At 56.7% G+C, this 17096-nt stretch overlaps 2 protein-coding genes across 6 annotated transcripts; both read right to left on the bottom strand.

Moving 5' to 3' along the window:
* Window positions 1-20: 20 nt before the first annotated feature.
* On the bottom strand, window positions 21-8602 carry LOC109396770 (protein FAM131A). Of its 3 annotated transcripts, XM_019668917.1 has the most exons (7): window positions 8395-8601; window positions 7186-7246; window positions 6011-6153; window positions 3739-3832; window positions 3317-3499; window positions 3018-3134; window positions 33-1748 (listed from the first exon to the last, which is right to left on the bottom strand). In XM_019668917.1, the coding sequence occupies exons 4-7, from the start codon at window positions 3806-3808 to the stop codon at window positions 1273-1275; spliced, it is 846 nt and encodes a 281-aa protein (XP_019524462.1). In that variant the 5' UTR covers window positions 3809-3832; window positions 6011-6153; window positions 7186-7246; window positions 8395-8601; the 3' UTR covers window positions 33-1272. The 3 variants fall into 3 exon arrangements, with proteins under 3 accessions (XP_019524446.1, XP_019524462.1, XP_019524453.1); XM_019668901.1 differs by lacking the exons at window positions 7186-7246; window positions 8395-8601 and adding an exon at window positions 6838-7063 and having other exon boundaries at window positions 21-1748; XM_019668908.1 differs by lacking the exon at window positions 7186-7246 and having other exon boundaries at window positions 8395-8602.
* Window positions 8603-8775: 173 nt separating this feature from the next.
* Window positions 8776-16568, bottom strand: LOC109396784 (protein FAM131A). 3 transcript variants are annotated; one of them, XM_019668940.1, is made up of 7 exons: window positions 16361-16568; window positions 15152-15212; window positions 13977-14119; window positions 11705-11798; window positions 11283-11465; window positions 10984-11100; window positions 8776-9714 (listed from the first exon to the last, which is right to left on the bottom strand). In XM_019668940.1, the coding sequence occupies exons 4-7, from the start codon at window positions 11772-11774 to the stop codon at window positions 9239-9241; spliced, it is 846 nt and encodes a 281-aa protein (XP_019524485.1). In that variant the 5' UTR covers window positions 11775-11798; window positions 13977-14119; window positions 15152-15212; window positions 16361-16568; the 3' UTR covers window positions 8776-9238. The 3 variants fall into 3 exon arrangements, with proteins under 3 accessions (XP_019524485.1, XP_019524476.1, XP_019524467.1); XM_019668931.1 differs by lacking the exon at window positions 15152-15212; XM_019668922.1 differs by lacking the exons at window positions 15152-15212; window positions 16361-16568 and adding an exon at window positions 14804-14985.
* Window positions 16569-17096: the final 528 nt, after the last annotated feature.

Genomic DNA, 17096 nt, shown 5'->3' with positions numbered 1-17096 from the left:
CTCCAATGACCAGATGTATATAGAGATTTACAAAGATTTTTATATTAATTTAATAAAACAAATTCTTAAATAGAACAAAATAAACACCTAATGAGCCACTTATATATAGAATACCTGTGCCCATCAGCTCTTGTTCTTACCTTGGGCCCTCTCACCTGCTGAAGCCTACGAGGCCCGATATCTGCAGCCACCCACACTCCCACGGCCATAAAGCTCCAGAGCCTGCCGTCCATGGAATGCAGGATTTGCAGAGGCCTCCGCTGCTTGGTCATCAACACCCTAGTAGCTTTGGCCTCTCCTTCAGCCAAGAAAGACACTACCCTCTTTTTTCCCCAAGGAGAGACACTTCCTCATGGCTGTGACCAGCTGGCACAATTCCTGCCCTGCTCAGGCATCAGCAGACAACTGCCTGGCCACCGATGTGGCCCCCTGGTGGCCCTTTCTGGAATAACATGGAAGTCACAACTGTAGCAACCATCCCTTCTGCCAACTTCACCCTAAAGAACTCGTATGTGACAGCACGGTAGGCCGGGAGCTGCCAGGCCCCTGCCCACACATCCCACAAGGGGCCAGGAAAGGGCCCAGACCCCATCAGGGCAGCCAGGAAAAGGGTGGAGGGTACATGCTTTCATCATTCCAATGCCTCCTAGAGAAGATCCGACTGAAAGAACAGACCAAGACCCCTCTTTCTTTATGAAAAAGAAGATTTAGAGACGATGGAGAGGTGAAGCACAGCACGAGCCCAGCAGGGAGAGGGGCCCTGGGGGATGACGGCTCAATCCGTAGGCTCCCGGCTCCCGGGTGGGGGTGATTCTATCAAGCACTGCACGTGGACTTGGAGGTGAGGAGAGAAGCAGAGGAGAGAGGCAGGGGGAGGGGCAGGGGGAGGCCGGGCTCCCTCCCGCTCTATCCCACACAGCCCAGTCACAACCACCCCCTCAGGGGTTCACATCATCCAAGGAGGAAATATGTATATGGCATTTTTGATTTAAGAACATGAACATCACTGTCTGCCACAGCTGTAGCCATGCCCCAGGGGCCCCGGGCAATCCCCGGCAAACCCCAGGAGTGGGGGCAGGACATGCGCCCCCAGCCTGGCCCCTGCCTCCTCTCCTGACACTTTCATGCAAAACACACAACGAGGAGTGAGTGCTCCCAGGAGCCCTCTAGGCTTTGGAGCTCTGCTGGAAGCCTCGTGCCCACACTTGGGCATAGAGGCTCTGCCCCCAGCAGTAGCCAGGGGACACATGCCACCACCAGGCATGATCTGCGTCACTGTTCCTCCGTTTCCACCTCATCCTCGTCTAAGGACACCACCCCAGAAGAAGCCACGTCGGAGGCTTGCCGCTGCTGTTCCCAGCTGCCCACCGGTGGCGGGCAGAGCGGCTGGCTGTCCTCGCAGGAAGCTGGCTCCTCCTCGGCGGGGGAAAGGCAGGACTCCGTGAGGGGAGAGTTGTACAGTGAGTCCTGGGCCTCCAATGGGCCCAGGCTGCGGAAGGCACTTTCCCGGCTGGGGGGCAGTTTGGCAAGGAACAGCTCTTCGCCCAGCAGCTGGGAGGCCAGGTGGGCTGGGGAGCCCAGCAACCCGTCCTCCAGGCTGCACAGACTAGAGCACAGGGTCTCTGGGGACACGGTCTGCGAGCAGTCGCTCTCAGGTTCTACGGAGCCCTGGCGCATAGGACGGGAAAATCGGTGGCCAGTGAAGAGGTCCTGGAGATGGGGTCCCAGGGGCAGCTGCCCAGCCATGTCTGTTGGGGGAGAGAAAAGAAGACAGCCCTGCTAGCCCCATCTTAATTGGCCAATGTGGAAGCCACATTCTCCCCACTCTATTCTCGGCACAGCTCTGGGGATGGTGGATAGGAGCTGGGAAACTCTGAGCAAGTCGCAACCTCTCAGTGTCTCAATTTCCTTAATGGTGAATTGGAGATTCTAATACGCCTACTGTACGGAGTTGTTAAGAGAACACAGTCTGGCACACAGTAAGAAAGCAATAAATGCAGGGATACCATACAAGGTCATGCAGGTTATTCACTGCACAAGGGGAGCCTGCTCAAGGCAGTGAGAGAGAGCTGAAATTCAGCCCACACTCTGCTCACCAAGCAGCATGCCCTGGCATGGGGCTGTGCCCACCAAAGAAAGGGGTACCTTTCTCATTTGCACAGATTCCTCATGGGTTAGTGGTGGCCTTGGATAAATTTTAGTTATTATCATTATACCAGAGGTCAAAGCAGGCCTGGAACTCAATCAAACAAAAATGCTGTGGTCTCAGTCATCCAAATCAGTCCCCTCTGGACCACAGAAGCAGTCTCCAATCTGCTCTAATGCACTGCCCACCTCCGGAGAACTTGTTAATTAGCTGGAGGAGTGGGGGGTGGGTGGAGGCAATACTTCAAAGGCAGTGCGGGGTGGGGATGGTGGCCTGGGAGGCTTGAGCCCAGAAGCCAGAGAAAGTCAGCCATGTGGTCCAGAGAATGGAAGATGAAAGGAGGGCCGTGCACAGCTGCACAGCCCCACAGGGTCCCCTCTGCAAGCAATTGACCAGAGCAAGGCCCACAGTCAGGTCTCGGCTGGAATGTGAGGATGCTGAGCTGGAGCCAGCGGCCCTGTGGGCAGTCCAGGCCCAGCAAGCCTTCCTGTTTACCTGGGGCCACAGCCCTGTGAGGTGCTGTGCTGCTGCACTGTGGCTCATTTCAGAGGCAAGGCACAGCACCCTCCCAGAGAAACAGCAGCACATAAGTGCTGGTGAGATCTCTGGGCTTTGTTTTTTGAGGACTGCAAGGCCCAACTGCACAGGCAGGCTGAGAAGACTCAGCACCTGTGAGAAAGGTACTGCTCCACTCCCACCTGCTGGTTGCCCACCCGCAAGCTTGGACAGCCCTCCTGCCATGGAATGTCAAGGACCGCCAGCACAGAGTTTGCACCTCTCCTCTCCTCTTCCAAAGGCTGAGCTCTGAATCACAGGGCCTATCAGGCAGTTCCACCCTAGCTGGCAGCACTAGCATGGGATGTGGTCTCACCTGAGTCAGTTCCCCCAGCAAAGTCCTCATCATAGGATTCATCGGTGGAGTCCTCACCATCCACTGAAGACCATGCCCGGAGCTTGGCTTCTGCAATGGCAAATTGCTCGGCCACTCCTGTTGGGGAGGACATAGAATTCATTAGCAGAGAAGGTGAGCTAAGATGGGGGCTCAGCTTAGAGATAGGAGAGGGAAGACACAGGGATGTGGAAAGACTCCAACCCCCACATCAGGCCTGAGGAGACGAGAGAAAGTACCCCTATGACAAATGCATGGCTGATCCCCTTTCTGTCACCCACCTGCTGCAAAGCGAGCCTCTTGTTCGCCCTCGCTGAGATCCGAATAGGAAGAAAAGGCTGATTCCAGGGCAGCAGGCGAGTCACTCGGCTTGCTCCAGCCCTTCCATTCAATGAGGTGAGCCACTCGGCCCTGGGCCATGGCGGTGGGCTTGGTCACGTGGTCCTTCACCGCCTGGGAAATACCTAGAGGTGGGGCAGAGTCAGGAAGCCTGGTAAGAGCATGGGCCGGGGAGCACCTGGGAGGGAAGCGGAAGGGTGGTGGTAGTTAAGGTCCACATGTGCCTGTGGGTGTGAGGAGGAGGCTGGGATACACCTGAAAAAGCGAGATCCCAGCAAAGGCTCACAGGATCCAGTCCCCAAGGGCATGTGCAAAAGGGAGAAGAAAGGACCAAATGGCCAGAGGCATGGGAGAGGGTACATACCATGCAGGGAGGATCTGGCCAGCGCAGCTATCTCCTGGATAGTTAGGGCTCTCCGGGACTTGGGCAGCATCGCGACTGTGTCTCCAACATTCACCTTGAGTGACAGCATCAGAGGGTGAGTGCGCCTCTGACAAGTGTTCTCCCACATGCCCATACCCCAAGATGTCAAGGGGAAATAGGAGCTGGTAAGAGATGCCAGGGTAGCACACGTGTCCCTATGGCTGCTGTGATATGTAAGAGGGTAAGAAGACTGGACCAGCAAACTGTGTCCTCCCAGGGACCAATGGAGGCTTGGGCAGGCCCAAAGGAGCACAATTTCAGCTTACCCTCCACCTTCCCAGCTCACAGAGGGGAAGGAGGCAGGTTGGGAAGTAAAGAGCCATAGAGTAGGGTCTTTGAGAAGAGAACAAGAAGGGAGAAGGGTATGGCATCTAGGTCCCTTCCCTTTTGCTCCGCTCCTCATCTCAGTCTTCGGACCGCATTCTAGCTGTTTCTAGAGCCTACCAAGGCCACAAACTCAGCAATGACCAAAACCAAACCGAACTCCTTCTCCCCGTATCTGGCCCTGCTTCCAGACTTCCTTACTTTGCATTACCCCACCATTCTCCCATTTCAACCTGGCTCCAAACCACAGTATTGCCATCAACTCTCTCCTGTTTTATTTATGTTAAGACCTAAAGATTCCATCTCCAAAGTGCCTCTAATATAACCCTCATCCTTTCTACTCCCACCGCCCTTCCTCAAGCCTTCAATGCCCCTTGCCTAGATTAACACAAGTGGTGGTCCCCCAAGCTCCTCCAACTCCATGCTATTTTCTGTCTCATAAGTGTTCCCCTCCTCCCTGCCCATGTCTGGCTGGCTCTTTCTCATCTTTTGGGTCTTGGCTAAAATATTACTTTCTCAGAGGCGCCTTTCTGACCACCCTACCAGTTCTCTACCCTCTCTCTGTAGTCTGTAACAAGTCAGCATCCTCTATCAGTGTACCACATGTGTGTAATTATGGTCTATTTTGTGTGTTTCCTTATTTCTTGTTGGTCTCTCTCACTGTTCTTTAGCACTTTGAGAAATTCAGTCTCTTTTGGTCACTGCTGCACCCCAGTGTTTAGCACAGTGCCCGGTACACAGCAATCTCTCAAAATACATAGGCTGAATGAACAAGGCAAGGTATAAATGTACACAATTTTCCTGGAGTGCAACTGGTCATGAATATGTCCCTATTTACAGTCTCTTCTAGGCTCCGCCACTATCCAATGAAGTGCAAGCTCACAGCCAGGCACTGAAGTAACCCACTCTGTGAGGCCCCTGCCTCCTTCCAGGCCTGGTTGGAATCCACCACTGATCTCCTTTGCCCAGTAAAACCCCACTTCTCCACCTTCCCTGTCAGCAAGCAGCCCTCCCGCCTTTCCCCTGGGAACCCAGCTTTCCCTTGGGCTAAGAAAGCCATCCTTGCCTGACAAAATGCTCCCTACCATTTAAGGCCTGACTCAAGTGCCACCTCCTATTATGTTTTCAGTTCACAGTTTTCTCGGTCTTCTTCACCCCCACCCCCACCCCAGCATTGCCCTTGCCTCCTCTCTCCTGAGGGATGACAGCGCCTGAGTCTGATTCACCTGGGTTCCTACCTCCACCCTGCACCTGGCTCAGCGCTCCATGGCAAGCCCCTGGCAAATATTTCCCTCAGCGAATAAATGCAGTCGGAAGCACACGCCCCCTCCCAGGCATTGCTTAGCTCTCCTCCATCGTGTTCCACCCCTCACAAGCGGGGCTCTATCTGCCCCTTGACCTCAGGCCCACCCTCTGTCCCTCCCATTCAGTACCTGGCTGACAGGGCCCCCAGTGTGGCGCCGGTAGCCTTTGGCCAGGCCTGGAGGGAGGAGCACCTGCTGGGTGTTTCCTGGCTCGCTCACCCTCCCTCCCCTCACTCCCCACAGCCGCCGCCATCCGTGCTAGCGCTCCGCGCAGCTGCGGCCCAGGCCCAGAGAAAAGGTGTATGTCTCCCTGGCAACCCATCACCATGCAACAGGATCTCCCGGGATACGGCCCGGGATGCGCTGACGTCAGCGACGAAGGCGCGAAGCAGCCCGCCCGCTGCTGGCACGGCGCCGAGAAGAGCAGACCGGCGCGGGGGCGGCCTCGCTGCCGGCCGGATAGCGCCTCCGCTTGCCGGCAAAGGGAGCCAGAAACAGGCTGGCGAGGCGGGGGTGGGGGATACAGATTGCTTTCAGATGGACGCGGCCCCCCTTCCCCCCTACCAACACCAGGGGCCCAGCACCTCTGGCAAGTCCTGGCTGTCCACGGAGGAAGGGCGAGAGGACCGGCTCCAGCCTCGAAGAGTCCGAGCAGATCCCAAGGAAGATAGAGAGAGGCCCCGAGGAAGTTCGATCCACTCCACAGCCCACGCGGGGTCCGAGGCCACTGAGGGGTGGTGGAAAGGCTGTTCAGCTGGGCTCCCACTTTTGCCAAGATACCCCTTTACATCGGGTGTTGCCATATCATTCTTGCTCACCCCCTCCCCTATCTCCCAAAATATCAGCAACCACCTGGTGCTCTCCACAGCTCTGAAAGCCCCTATCCCACAGCCCTGACCTTTAGGCCCCTGGGGCCATTTTGTGGCAGCCACCGGCCACCTTCCTCCTCTGGATATATTTTGCCATCAAAACCCTAGAGATCAAACCTAAGCTTTCATAAATTCTGCATCTTCTCCAGTTTCTCAGCCTACCCACTCCTCTTGGAAAGCTCACCTCATTCTTCCACCATCAACATCATCCCCCTGCCTGCCACACGGTCCCCCTCCCTCCCCACCACCACCTTAGACCCTTCGCAGGCTTGCTGCCTTCCTTCTGTTGGTTCTTTCCTCTTGCCAGCCTCAGCTGGTATGCAGCTCTTCACTTTTTTCTGACAAACCCATGTTTTTTTCTGACTTTCGTCCCAGTCCCCTAAGGCTTTTTCCTGATGCCCTGTCTGGCCCCAGCCTGGTTGTTCCTGTTTCAACCCGGTTCCCAATATCTAAGCCAGAGTAATTTTCCTCTTGCCACCTGAGCACCCTACTCCTCAGCTTCCCATCACCTCCCAGGTCACATCTACAGCCCCTGCTCTCACCTCTGCGACTTGTCTGACAAGTCCATCGTCCTCCAGGCCCTTCACGCTGCCACAGAAACATTTTACCCAGCACAGAAATCATAGGCATGCTAGCTGTGTTGATGCAGACAACCAGAAGCCCAGAACTGCTCCAGGCTCAGCTCCCAATTCTATTCCTATTTTGGTTCCGGATGCTGAGCCAGTCCCCTCCCCACTTGGAACCTGTGCCTAGTCACATAAGGAGAGCATGCCTGCCTCATGGCTTTGAGGAGGTGGGAGTGCCAGGGACCCAGCCAAGCTCTCTGGAGCTCAGCGAGCTGAGGCCTGTCCCCTAAACAGTGCCAACAGGCAATATATATCACAACTGACCTTTAGCTGGAGCAGCCGTCTCTGTCCCTGAGCCTCAGCCAGCTGGTGGTCCCCAGAAATGCTACCAACCAGAAGGAAGACACAAGGTTACAGGCCATCCCTGGCCCCCAGCTGGTACCTAATCAGGGCTCTTGAGGCCAGTCCTGAGATGAGCCAAATTCCCCCCTGACTACAGGAGGGAATAACTTCCAGAACTCCAAACCTTAGCAGGGCCAGAGGAATCAGAGCAGCCTGCTGCTTCTCAGCTTCAAAAGCCATGAGGTTCATTTAGAACTACAAATCCCAGAATTCCTCATGGGAACCCAAGGAAAGTACAAATCTCAGCTAGAGTCTTAGCTCCAAAGGACCTCAAGTACCAACCACACTAAAGCCTGTGTAGACGGACCACTTGCCCTGAAAACCCAGGACCCATTCCAAACCCAGCCCTCAATGTCACAAGTTCCTGCCTGGCCTTAGGCTTGGAGAAATCCATGACACTGGAGTAAAGTAAGCTGGCCAACCTCAGACGCAAAGGCCAGGCCCCACCATTTACTATCCATGCGAAGCAAGGCCCACGCAAGGGTCAGCAGCTGTGGAAAGGAAGCCCTGATGGCCTCCCTCTGGGCTCCTTTCCCTCCACAGGGTAGGATGACTTTTTGTTGTTATTGGATGTGGGGGAAGAGAACAGTTGTAAGAGGTAAGAGGTGATCAGGTGCTCACAGGTGCCCCAAGTGGGGCCTCGGTCCCCTTCATCTGAAGTGGGGAGTAAGGTTTAATCAAAAACTCCCTGGTAGGGTTCTTGGTCAGCGTTTGCAGGCTTAAGGGGGTTGGGACACAGCTGGGAGAGGCAGGTCCCCAGCACAGGGCCACTCCCAGGACAGCGAGAGAAGTGTATGTAGTCGGACAAGGCAAGTCGCCATGGGCTGAAGAGGCTTGACTAGCCCCTCCTCAGGCCGTGCGCCTCCTGCCCTCAACGGTGGTAATCCAGGCAGAAAGACACGAGTCTGCCCTGCAGAGCCCAGAAGCAGGCAGGCCAAAGGAGCAAACCCAAGCCGGATTAGCCCCCTCCCCGCTCATGCCCGCTCCCTCCTCTCGCCTGGACCGCCTCCTCGGTGCAGGCTCCTCCCTCTCCCGACATCCGACCCCTCCCCAAGGCCCCCACCCACCCGCGGCCCGCGCACCGGAGTCGCAGCCCGACTCCCCAACCGGTGCCCGGCCTCCGCCTCTTACCCTGACCCGCCGGGCTCTCAGAGCCGATACAGCCCATGGCCGGGCACCCAGGCACGCTAGCCCGCACTCGGGACCCGGGCCATCAGCTTGCAGTGTCGGGCCGCGGCCGCCACCAGGGAGGAGAACCCGTGAGAGGGGAGGGGGTGGGAGCAGCGCGTCCGCCGCCGCTCCCCCGAGAACCGGGCCGGTGACGTCAGCGCGGGGGCGTGGCCATTAGCGTAACCTCCCGAAGCGGGCGGAGCCATGGCGACGTCATGGCCACGCACGAGCGGCGTATGGAGAAAGCTCGTCCTGTGCTCAGGCCCAACTGCGGAGCGACCCCTCAAAAATGGGTGGGGCGGGCGTGAAAGAGAGACCGAGATAACCACGACGATNGGGGGTGATTCTATCAAGCACTGCACGTGGACTTGGAGGTGAGGAGAGAAGCAGAGGAGAGAGGCAGGGGGAGGGGCAGGGGGAGGCCGGGCTCCCTCCCGCTCTATCCCACACAGCCCAGTCACAACCACCCCCTCAGGGGTTCACATCATCCAAGGAGGAAATATGTATATGGCATTTTTGATTTAAGAACATGAACATCACTGTCTGCCACAGCTGTAGCCATGCCCCAGGGGCCCCGGGCAATCCCCGGCAAACCCCAGGAGTGGGGGCAGGACATGCGCCCCCAGCCTGGCCCCTGCCTCCTCTCCTGACACTTTCATGCAAAACACACAACGAGGAGTGAGTGCTCCCAGGAGCCCTCTAGGCTTTGGAGCTCTGCTGGAAGCCTCGTGCCCACACTTGGGCATAGAGGCTCTGCCCCCAGCAGTAGCCAGGGGACACATGCCACCACCAGGCATGATCTGCGTCACTGTTCCTCCGTTTCCACCTCATCCTCGTCTAAGGACACCACCCCAGAAGAAGCCACGTCGGAGGCTTGCCGCTGTTGTTCCCAGCTGCCCACCGGTGGCGGGCAGAGCGGCTGGCTGTCCTCGCAGGAAGCTGGCTCCTCCTCGGCGGGGGAAAGGCAGGACTCCGTGAGGGGAGAGTTGTACAGTGAGTCCTGGGCCTCCAATGGGCCCAGGCTGCGGAAGGCACTTTCCCGGCTGGGGGGCAGTTTGGCAAGGAACAGCTCTTCGCCCAGCAGCTGGGAGGCCAGGTGGGCTGGGGAGCCCAGCAACCCGTCCTCCAGGCTGCACAGACTAGAGCACAGGGTCTCTGGGGACACGGTCTGCGAGCAGTCGCTCTCAGGTTCTACGGAGCCCTGGCGCATAGGACGGGAAAATCGGTGGCCAGTGAAGAGGTCCTGGAGATGGGGTCCCAGGGGCAGCTGCCCAGCCATGTCTGTTGGGGGAGAGAAAAGAAGACAGCCCTGCTAGCCCCATCTTAATTGGCCAATGTGGAAGCCACATTCTCCCCACTCTATTCTCGGCACAGCTCTGGGGATGGTGGATAGGAGCTGGGAAACTCTGAGCAAGTCGCAACCTCTCAGTGTCTCAATTTCCTTAATGGTGAATTGGAGATTCTAATACGCCTACTGTACAGAGTTGTTAAGAGAACACAGTCTGGCACACAGTAAGAAAGCAATAAATGCAGGGATACCATACAAGGTCATGCAGGTTATTCACTGCACAAGGGGAGCCTGCTCAAGGCAGTGAGAGAGAGCTGAAATTCAGCCCACACTCTGCTCACCAAGCAGCATGCCCTGGCATGGGGCTGTGCCCACCAAAGAAAGGGGTACCTTTCTCATTTGCACAGATTCCTCATGGGTTAGTGGTGGCCTTGGATAAATTTTAGTTATTATCATTATACCAGAGGTCAAAGCAGGCCTGGAACTCAATCAAACAAAAATGCTGTGGTCTCAGTCATCCAAATCAGTCCCCTCTGGACCACAGAAGCAGTCTCCAATCTGCTCTAATGCACTGCCCACCTCCGGAGAACTTGTTAATTAGCTGGAGGAGTGGGGGGTGGGTGGAGGCAATACTTCAAAGGCAGTGCGGGGTGGGGATGGTGGCCTGGGAGGCTTGAGCCCAGAAGCCAGAGAAAGTCAGCCATGTGGTCCAGAGAATGGAAGATGAAAGGAGGGCCGTGCACAGCTGCACAGCCCCACAGGGTCCCCTCTGCAAGCAATTGACCAGAGCAAGGCCCACAGTCAGGTCTCGGCTGGAATGTGAGGATGCTGAGCTGGAGCCAGCGGCCCTGTGGGCAGTCCAGGCCCAGCAAGCCTTCCTGTTTACCTGGGGCCACAGCCCTGTGAGGTGCTGTGCTGCTGCACTGTGGCTCATTTCAGAGGCAAGGCACAGCACCCTCCCAGAGAAACAGCAGCACATAAGTGCTGGTGAGATCTCTGGGCTTTGTTTTTTGAGGACTGCAAGGCCCAACTGCACAGGCAGGCTGAGAAGACTCAGCACCTGTGAGAAAGGTACTGCTCCACTCCCACCTGCTGGTTGCCCACCCGCAAGCTTGGACAGCCCTCCTGCCATGGAATGTCAAGGACCGCCAGCACAGAGTTTGCACCTCTCCTCTCCTCTTCCAAAGGCTGAGCTCTGAATCACAGGGCCTATCAGGCAGTTCCACCCTAGCTGGCAGCACTAGCATGGGATGTGGTCTCACCTGAGTCAGTTCCCCCAGCAAAGTCCTCATCATAGGATTCATCGGTGGAGTCCTCACCATCCACTGAAGACCATGCCCGGAGCTTGGCTTCTGCAATGGCAAATTGCTCGGCCACTCCTGTTGGGGAGGACATAGAATTCATTAGCAGAGAAGGTGAGCTAAGATGGGGGCTCAGCTTAGAGATAGGAGAGGGAAGACACAGGGATGTGGAAAGACTCCAACCCCCACATCAGGCCTGAGGAGACGAGAGAAAGTACCCCTATGACAAATGCATGGCTGATCCCCTTTCTGTCACCCACCTGCTGCAAAGCGAGCCTCTTGTTCGCCCTCGCTGAGATCCGAATAGGAAGAAAAGGCTGATTCCAGGGCAGCAGGAGAGTCACTCGGCTTGCTCCAGCCCTTCCATTCAATGAGGTGAGCCACTCGGCCCTGGGCCATGGCGGTGGGCTTGGTCACGTGGTCCTTCACCGCCTGGGAAATACCTAGAGGTGGGGCAGAGTCAGGAAGCCTGGTAAGAGCATGGGCCGGGGAGCACCTGGGAGGGAAGCGGAAGGGTGGTGGTAGTTAAGGTCCACATGTGCCTGTGGGTGTGAGGAGGAGGCTGGGATACACCTGAAAAAGCGAGATCCCAGCAAAGGCTCACAGGATCCAGTCCCCAAGGGCATGTGCAAAAGGGAGAAGAAAGGACCAAATGGCCAGAGGCATGGGAGAGGGTACATACCATGCAGGGAGGATCTGGCCAGCGCAGCTATCTCCTGGATAGTTAGGGCTCTCCGGGACTTGGGCAGCATCGCGACTGTGTCTCCAACATTCACCTTGAGTGACAGCATCAGAGGGTGAGTGCGCCTCTGACAAGTGTTCTCCCACATGCCCATACCCCAAGATGTCAAGGGGAAATAGGAGCTGGTAAGAGATGCCAGGGTAGCACACGTGTCCCTATGGCTGCTGTGATATGTAAGAGGGTAAGAAGACTGGACCAGCAAACTGTGTCCTCCCAGGGACCAATGGAGGCTTGGGCAGGCCCAAAGGAGCACAATTTCAGCTTACCCTCCACCTTCCCAGCTCACAGAGGGGAAGGAGGCAGGTTGGGAAGTAAAGAGCCATAGAGTAGGGTCTTTGAGAAGAGAACAAGAAGGGAGAAGGGTATGGCATCTAGGTCCCTTCCCTTTTGCTCCGCTCCTCATCTCAGTCTTCGGACCGCATTCTAGCTGTTTCTAGAGCCTACCAAGGCCACAAACTCAGCAATGACCAAAACCAAACCGAACTCCTTCTCCCCGTATCTGGCCCTGCTTCCAGACTTCCTTACTTTGCATTACCCCACCATTCTCCCATTTCAACCTGGCTCCAAACCACAGTATTGCCATCAACTCTCTCCTGTTTTATTTATGTTAAGACCTAAAGATTCCATCTCCAAAGTGCCTCTAATATAACCCTCATCCTTTCTACTCCCACCGCCCTTCCTCAAGCCTTCAATGCCCCTTGCCTAGATTAACACAAGTGGTGGTCCCCCAAGCTCCTCCAACTCCATGCTATTTTCTGTCTCATAAGTGTTCCCCTCCTCCCTGCCCATGTCTGGCTGGCTCTTTCTCATCTTTTGGGTCTTGGCTAAAATATTACTTTCTCAGAGGCGCCTTTCTGACCACCCTACCAGTTCTCTACCCTCTCTCTGTAATCTGTAACAAGTCAGCATCCTCTATCAGTGTACCACATGTGTGTAATTATGGTCTATTTTGTGTGTTTCCTTATTTCTTGTTGGTCTCTCTCACTGTTCTTTAGCACTTTGAGAAATTCAGTCTCTTTTGGTCACTGCTGCACCCCAGTGTTTAGCACAGTGCCCGGTACACAGCAATCTCTCAAAATACATAGGCTGAATGAACAAGGCAAGGTATAAATGTACACAATTTTCCTGGAGTGCAACTGGTCATGAATATGTCCCTATTTACAGTCTCTTCTAGGCTCCGCCACTATCCAATGAAGTGCAAGCTCACAGCCAGGCACTGAAGTAACCCACTCTGTGAGGCCCCTGCCTCCTTCCAGGCCTGGTTGGAATCCACCACTGATCTCCTTTGCCCAGTAAAACCCCACTTCTCCACCTTCCCTGTCAGCAAGCAGCCCTCCCGCCTTTCCCCTGGGAACCCAGCTTTCCCTTGGGCTAAGAAAGCCATCCTTGCCTGACAAAATGCTCCCTACCATTTAAGGCCTGACTCAAGTGCCACCTCCTATTATGTTTTCAGTTCACAGTTTTCTCGGTCTTCTTCACCCCCACCCCCACCCCAGCATTGCCCTTGCCTCCTCTCTCCTGAGGGATGACAGCGCCTGAGTCTGATTCACCTGGGTTCCTACCTCCACCCTGCACCTGGCTCAGCGCTCCATGGCAAGCCCCTGGCAAATATTTCCCTCAGCAAATAAATGCAGTCGGAAGCACACGCCCCCTCCCAGGCATTGCTTAGCTCTCCTCCATCGTGTTCCACCCCTCACAAGCGGGGCTCTATCTGCCCCTTGACCTCAGGCCCACCCTCTGTCCCTCCCATTCAGTACCTGGCTGACAGGGCCCCCAGTGTGGCGCCGGTAGCCTTTGGCCAGGCCTGGAGGGAGGAGCACCTGCTGGGTGTTTCCTGGCTCGCTCACCCTCCCTCCCCTCACTCCCCACAGCCGCCGCCATCCGTGCTAGCGCTCCGCGCAGCTGCGGCCCAGGCCCAGAGAAAAGGTGTATGTCTCCCTGGCAACCCATCACCATGCAACAGGATCTCCCGGGATACGGCCCGGGATGCGCTGACGTCAGCGACGAAGGCGCGAAGCAGCCCGCCCGCTGCTGGCATGGCGCCGAGAAGAGCAGACCGGCGCGGGGGCGGCCTCGCTGCCGGCCGGATAGCGCCTCCGCTTGCCGGCAAAGGGAGCCAGAAACAGGCTGGCGAGGCGGGGGTGGGGGATACAGATTGCTTTCAGATGGACGCGGCCCCCCTTCCCCCCTACCAACACCAGGGGCCCAGCACCTCTGGCAAGTCCTGGCTGTCCACGGAGGAAGGGCGAGAGGACCGGCTCCAGCCTCGAAGAGTCCGAGCAGATCCCAAGGAAGATAGAGAGAGGCCCCGAGGAAGTTCGATCCACTCCACAGCCCACGCGGGGTCCGAGGCCACTGAGGGGTGATGGAAAGGCTGTTCAGCTGGGCTCCCACTTTTGCCAAGATACCCCTTTACATCGGGTGTTGCCATATCATTCTTGCTCACCCCCTCCCCTATCTCCCAAAATATCAGCAACCACCTGGTGCTCTCCACAGCTCTGAAAGCCCCTATCCCACAGCCCTGACCTTTAGGCCCCTGGGGCCATTTTGTGGCAGCCACCGGCCACCTTCCTCCTCTGGATATATTTTGCCATCAAAACCCTAGAGATCAAACCTAAGCTTTCATAAATTCTGCATCTTCTCCAGTTTCTCAGCCTACCCACTCCTCTTGGAAAGCTCACCTCATTCTTCCACCATCAACATCATCCCCCTGCCTGCCACACGGTCCCCCTCCCTCCCCACCACCACCTTAGACCCTTCGCAGGCTTGCTGCCTTCCTTCTGTTGGTTCTTTCCTCTTGCCAGCCTCAGCTGGTATGCAGCTCTTCACTTTTTTCTGACAAACCCATGTTTTTTTCTGACTTTCGTCCCAGTCCCCTAAGGCTTTTTCCTGATGCCCTGTCTGGCCCCAGCCTGGTTGTTCCTGTTTCAACCCGGTTCCCAATATCTAAGCCAGAGTAATTTTCCTCTTGCCACCTGAGCACCCTACTCCTCAGCTTCCCATCACCTCCCAGGTCACATCTACAGCCCCTGCTCTCACCTCTGCGACTTGTCTGACAAGTCCATCGTCCTCCAGGCCCTTCACGCTGCCACAGAAACATTTTACCCAGCACAGAAATCATAGGCATGCTAGCTGTGTTGATGCAGACAACCAGAAGCCCAGAACTGCTCCAGGCTCAGCTCCCAATTCTATTCCTATTTTGGTTCCGGATGCTGAGCCAGTCCCCTCCCCACTTGGAACCTGTGCCTAGTCACATAAGGAGAGCATGCCTGCCTCATGGCTTTGAGGAGGTGGGAGTGCCAGGGACCCAGCCAAGCTCTCTGGAGCTCAGCGAGCTGAGGCCTGTCCCCTAAACAGTGCCAACAGGCAATATATATCACAACTGACCTTTAGCTGGAGCAGCCGTCTCTGTCCCTGAGCCTCAGCCAGCTGGTGGTCCCCAGAAATGCTACCAACCAGAAGGAAGACACAAGGTTACAGGCCATCCCTGGCCCCCAGCTGGTACCTAATCAGGGCTCTTGAGGCCAGTCCTGAGATGAGCCAAATTCCCCCCTGACTACAGGAGGGAATAACTTCCAGAACTCCAAACCTTAGCAGGGCCAGAGGAATCAGAGCAGCCTGCTGCTTCTCAGCTTCAAAAGCCATGAGGTTCATTTAGAACTACAAATCCCAGAATTCCTCATGGGAACCCAAGGAAAGTACAAATCTCAGCTAGAGTCTTAGCTCCAAAGGACCTCAAGTACCAACCACACTAAGGCCTGTGTAGACGGACCACTTGCCCTGAAAACCCAGGACCCATTCCAAACCCAGCCCTCAATGTCACAAGTTCCTGCCTGGCCTTAGGCTTGGAGAAATCCATGACACTGGAGTAAAGTAAGCTGGCCAACCTCAGACGCAAAGGCCAGGCCCCACCATTTACTATCCATGCGAAGCAAGGCCCACGCAAGGGTCAGCAGCTGTGGAAAGGAAGCCCTGATGGCCTCCCTCTGGGCTCGTTTCCCTCCACAGGGTAGGATGACTTTTTGTTGTTATTGGATGTGGGGGAAGAGAACAGTTGTAAGAGGTAAGAGGTGATCAGGTGCTCACAGGTGCCCCAAGTGGGGCCTCGGTCCCCTTCATCTGAAGTGGGGAGTAAGGTTTAATCAAAAACTCCCTGGTAGGGTTCTTGGTCAGCGTTTGCAGGCTTAAGGGGGTTGGGACACAGCTGGGAGAGGCAGGTCCCCAGCACAGGGCCACTCCCAGGACAGCGAGAGAAGTGTATGTAGTCGGACAAGGCCAGTCGCCATGGGCTGAAGAGGCTTGACTAGCCCCTCCTCAGGCCGTGCGCCTCCTGCACTCAACGGTGGTAATCCAGGCAGAAAGACACGAGTCTGCCCTGCAGAGCCCAGAAGCAGGCAGGCCAAAGGAGCAAACCCAAGCCGGATTAGCCCCCTCCCCGCTCATGCCCGCTCCCTCCTCTCGCCTGGACCGCCTCCTCGGTGCAGGCTCCTCCCTCTCCCGACATCCGACCCCTCCCCAAGGCCCCCACCCACCCGCGGCCCGCGCACCGGAGTCGCAGCCCGACTCCCCAACCGGTGCCCGGCCTCCGCCTCTTACCCTGACCCGCCGGGCTCTCAGAGCCGATACAGCCCATGGCCGGGCACCCAGGCACGCTAGCCCGCACTCGGGACCCGGGCCATCAGCTTGCAGTGTCGGGCCGCGGCCGCCACCAGGGAGGAGAACCCGTGAGAGGGGAGGGGGTGGGAGCAGCGCGTCCGCCGCCGCTCCCCCGAGAACCGGGCCGGTGACGTCAGCGCGGGGGCGTGGCCATTAGCGTAACCTCCCGAAGCGGGCGGAGCCATGGCGACGTCATGGCCACGCACGAGCGGCGTATGAAGAAAGCTCGTCCTGTGCTCAGGCCCAACTGCGGAGCGACCCCTCAAAAATGGGTGGGGCGGGCGTGAAAGAGAGACCGAGATAACCACGACGATGGGCGGGCACTCACCGGGCCCAGGCTGCCAGTCGCACTGCACGGGGACAGAAGACCTCATTGCATCCAGCCCTTTCATTTTACAGATGAGACCTTGAAACCGTAAAGGGCTTCGCCGGCTATAAACAGCCTGAAACCCAAGACCTTCTACACGCAAAGGGGTCTGGATCACGTTCTGTTAGGAGAGCAAAACCAGCCAAATGTGTTCTATGAAGTACTGCACAGCTACTTGTCTCATCAACAGGGCACCCCACCATGTCCACTTTGAGGGCTCAACCCTCCAGGAAAGTGACTCCTCACCCCCCGCAATTATGGACAGGGGAAAAGGCGAGGGGTGCCAGGTCACAGGAACAGCGATATAGG

The sequence above is a fragment of the Hipposideros armiger genome, unplaced genomic scaffold (assembly GCF_001890085.2).
Source record: "Hipposideros armiger isolate ML-2016 unplaced genomic scaffold, ASM189008v1 scaffold_14, whole genome shotgun sequence".
Lineage (NCBI taxonomy): Eukaryota > Metazoa > Chordata > Mammalia > Chiroptera > Hipposideridae > Hipposideros > Hipposideros armiger.
The sequence above is the reverse complement of the archived record's forward strand: the minus strand, read 5'-3'. Positions and strand labels throughout refer to the sequence as shown.